This window comes from Limulus polyphemus, unplaced genomic scaffold, assembly GCF_000517525.1.
Source record: "Limulus polyphemus unplaced genomic scaffold, Limulus_polyphemus-2.1.2 Scaffold3546, whole genome shotgun sequence".
Classification (NCBI taxonomy): Eukaryota; Metazoa; Arthropoda; class Merostomata; order Xiphosura; family Limulidae; genus Limulus; species Limulus polyphemus.
This window is the reverse complement of record NW_013669156.1, coordinates 117233-118875: the sequence shown is the minus strand read 5'-3', so window position 1 is coordinate 118875 and position 1643 is coordinate 117233. Positions and strand designations below refer to the sequence as shown.

Below are 1643 nucleotides of genomic sequence, written 5' to 3'. Positions count from 1 at the left end.
AAAAAAAAATTTTTTTATTAACTTGAATGCTCTGTAATTATGATCATTTTCATTGTATTCAGTTACTAAATATTTCCAGATAGAAAACTTTCACTAATTATGAAATTAAAAGAATCTTTACTAGAATTCTGTGAACAGAATAATTATTAAAAATATGAAAAACTAGTGAATGAAAAATTTCTGAAAACCAACAAAATAAAAAGTTTTACACAGCCTTAAAAAAAAAAAGATTTCAAAACAATGACTGAATCGAACCTTTTAGTAAACTATCTCCGTTTAATACGATTAGAACAGTTTCAGTTTCTCAGTGCCTCTAGCCGATCCTGCATTTCCGATACATCCTCGTCTTCAACTAATGCTGATGCTCCTTCCGTTTCTTTGTGTTCAGGCAGTGTGTCAGAAACTGCAGCAGGAGCTTTCCCTAATTCTCCTGTAAGATTTAGAAATGGTAGTGTGAAGTGTTTAAAATTTTCATATATTACGTGTAATTAAAATACTGCATAATTTGGAAAATAATATGTAAATTTTACAACTTTAGGTATATTGTCCATATATAAGAGAAAGAATAAATTAGGCACCTGCAGTCAATTCCCATAAGATCTTATCAACCTCTTCCTGAGCATCTTCCTCTAGCTCGTCCTGGTCTTCCATGCTTTCCATAGTGTCGTCTAGCATTTCTTCAATTATTCCAGCCTTAAAATAAAGTATATACGAATACATGATCCTAGTCACTTATGAATTAAGGTTCACTTATTTAAGTATCTTAAAATAGAAAAATAAAACATTTACAGATGACTTTAATATATACAGATGCATGTTATTCCATTTTTTAGTTTTTTTAGTTATTCCAAAATTTTGAAAGTTCAATTTAAAGTAATTTGATCTTTCCCAAAGCTGTATCATAAAAAGTCATAAATCTGAATTATTGACATCAAGTTACTGACAAACATGCAAAACACTAAGTGTTATCTGATAACAACAATGTACTTTAAAACTTTTAAAGGAAATAAATATAAACAGTGGGAAGGTACAAAAGTTAAAGGATTGCTGTGGTATTTCCTTTAGCTACAACAAACATACTATCAACTTAAGTTAATGCTAGGCAAATAAATGGAAATGAGCTATTCATAATCACTGAATTATACCAAAGAGAGAGAGATTGAAGAATTTCGACAAAAAACTGTGTCTACATGGACATCATGGGATGGAAGAACTTCAATTAGTGTCTACAATGACATCAAGAGATGGAAGAATTCCAATTAGTGTCTACAAGGACACCATGGGATGGAAAAAATTCATTTAGTGTTTACATAGAAATCATGGGATGAAAGAAGAATTCTGATGAAAGTTGTGTCTAAGTGGGCATCATGAGATGAAGGAGTTCTGATGAAAGGCACCTACATGGACATCATGAGATGAAGGAGTTCTGATGAAAGGTGTCTACATGGACATCATGAGATGAAGGAGTTCTGATGAAAGGCGTCTACATGGACATCATGAGATGAAGGAGTTCTGATAAAAGGCGTCTACATGGACATCATGAGATGAAGGAGTTCTGATAAAAGGCGTCTACATGGACATCATGAGATGAAGGAGTTCTGATAAAAGGCGTCTACATGGACATCATGAGATGAAGGAGTTCT

At 32.4% G+C, this 1643-nt stretch overlaps 1 protein-coding gene across 7 annotated transcripts in view; it reads right to left on the bottom strand.

The window, feature by feature from the left end:
• LOC106469562 (charged multivesicular body protein 3-like) overlaps positions 1–1643 on the bottom strand; it is a 33194-nt gene that overhangs the window by 1341 nt on the left and 30210 nt on the right. For 6 of the 7 annotated variants that reach the window (XM_022398104.1, XM_022398106.1, XM_022398105.1 and 3 more), the window contains 2 exons: positions 579–693; positions 11–430 (listed from right to left, as the gene is read on the bottom strand). In XM_022398104.1, the coding sequence (XP_022253812.1) occupies positions 297–430; positions 579–693 (249 nt within the window). In that variant the 3' untranslated portion in view covers positions 11–296. The remainder of the gene's footprint in view (positions 1–10; positions 431–578; positions 694–1643) is intronic. The other variant, XM_022398110.1, reaches the window with a different exon arrangement.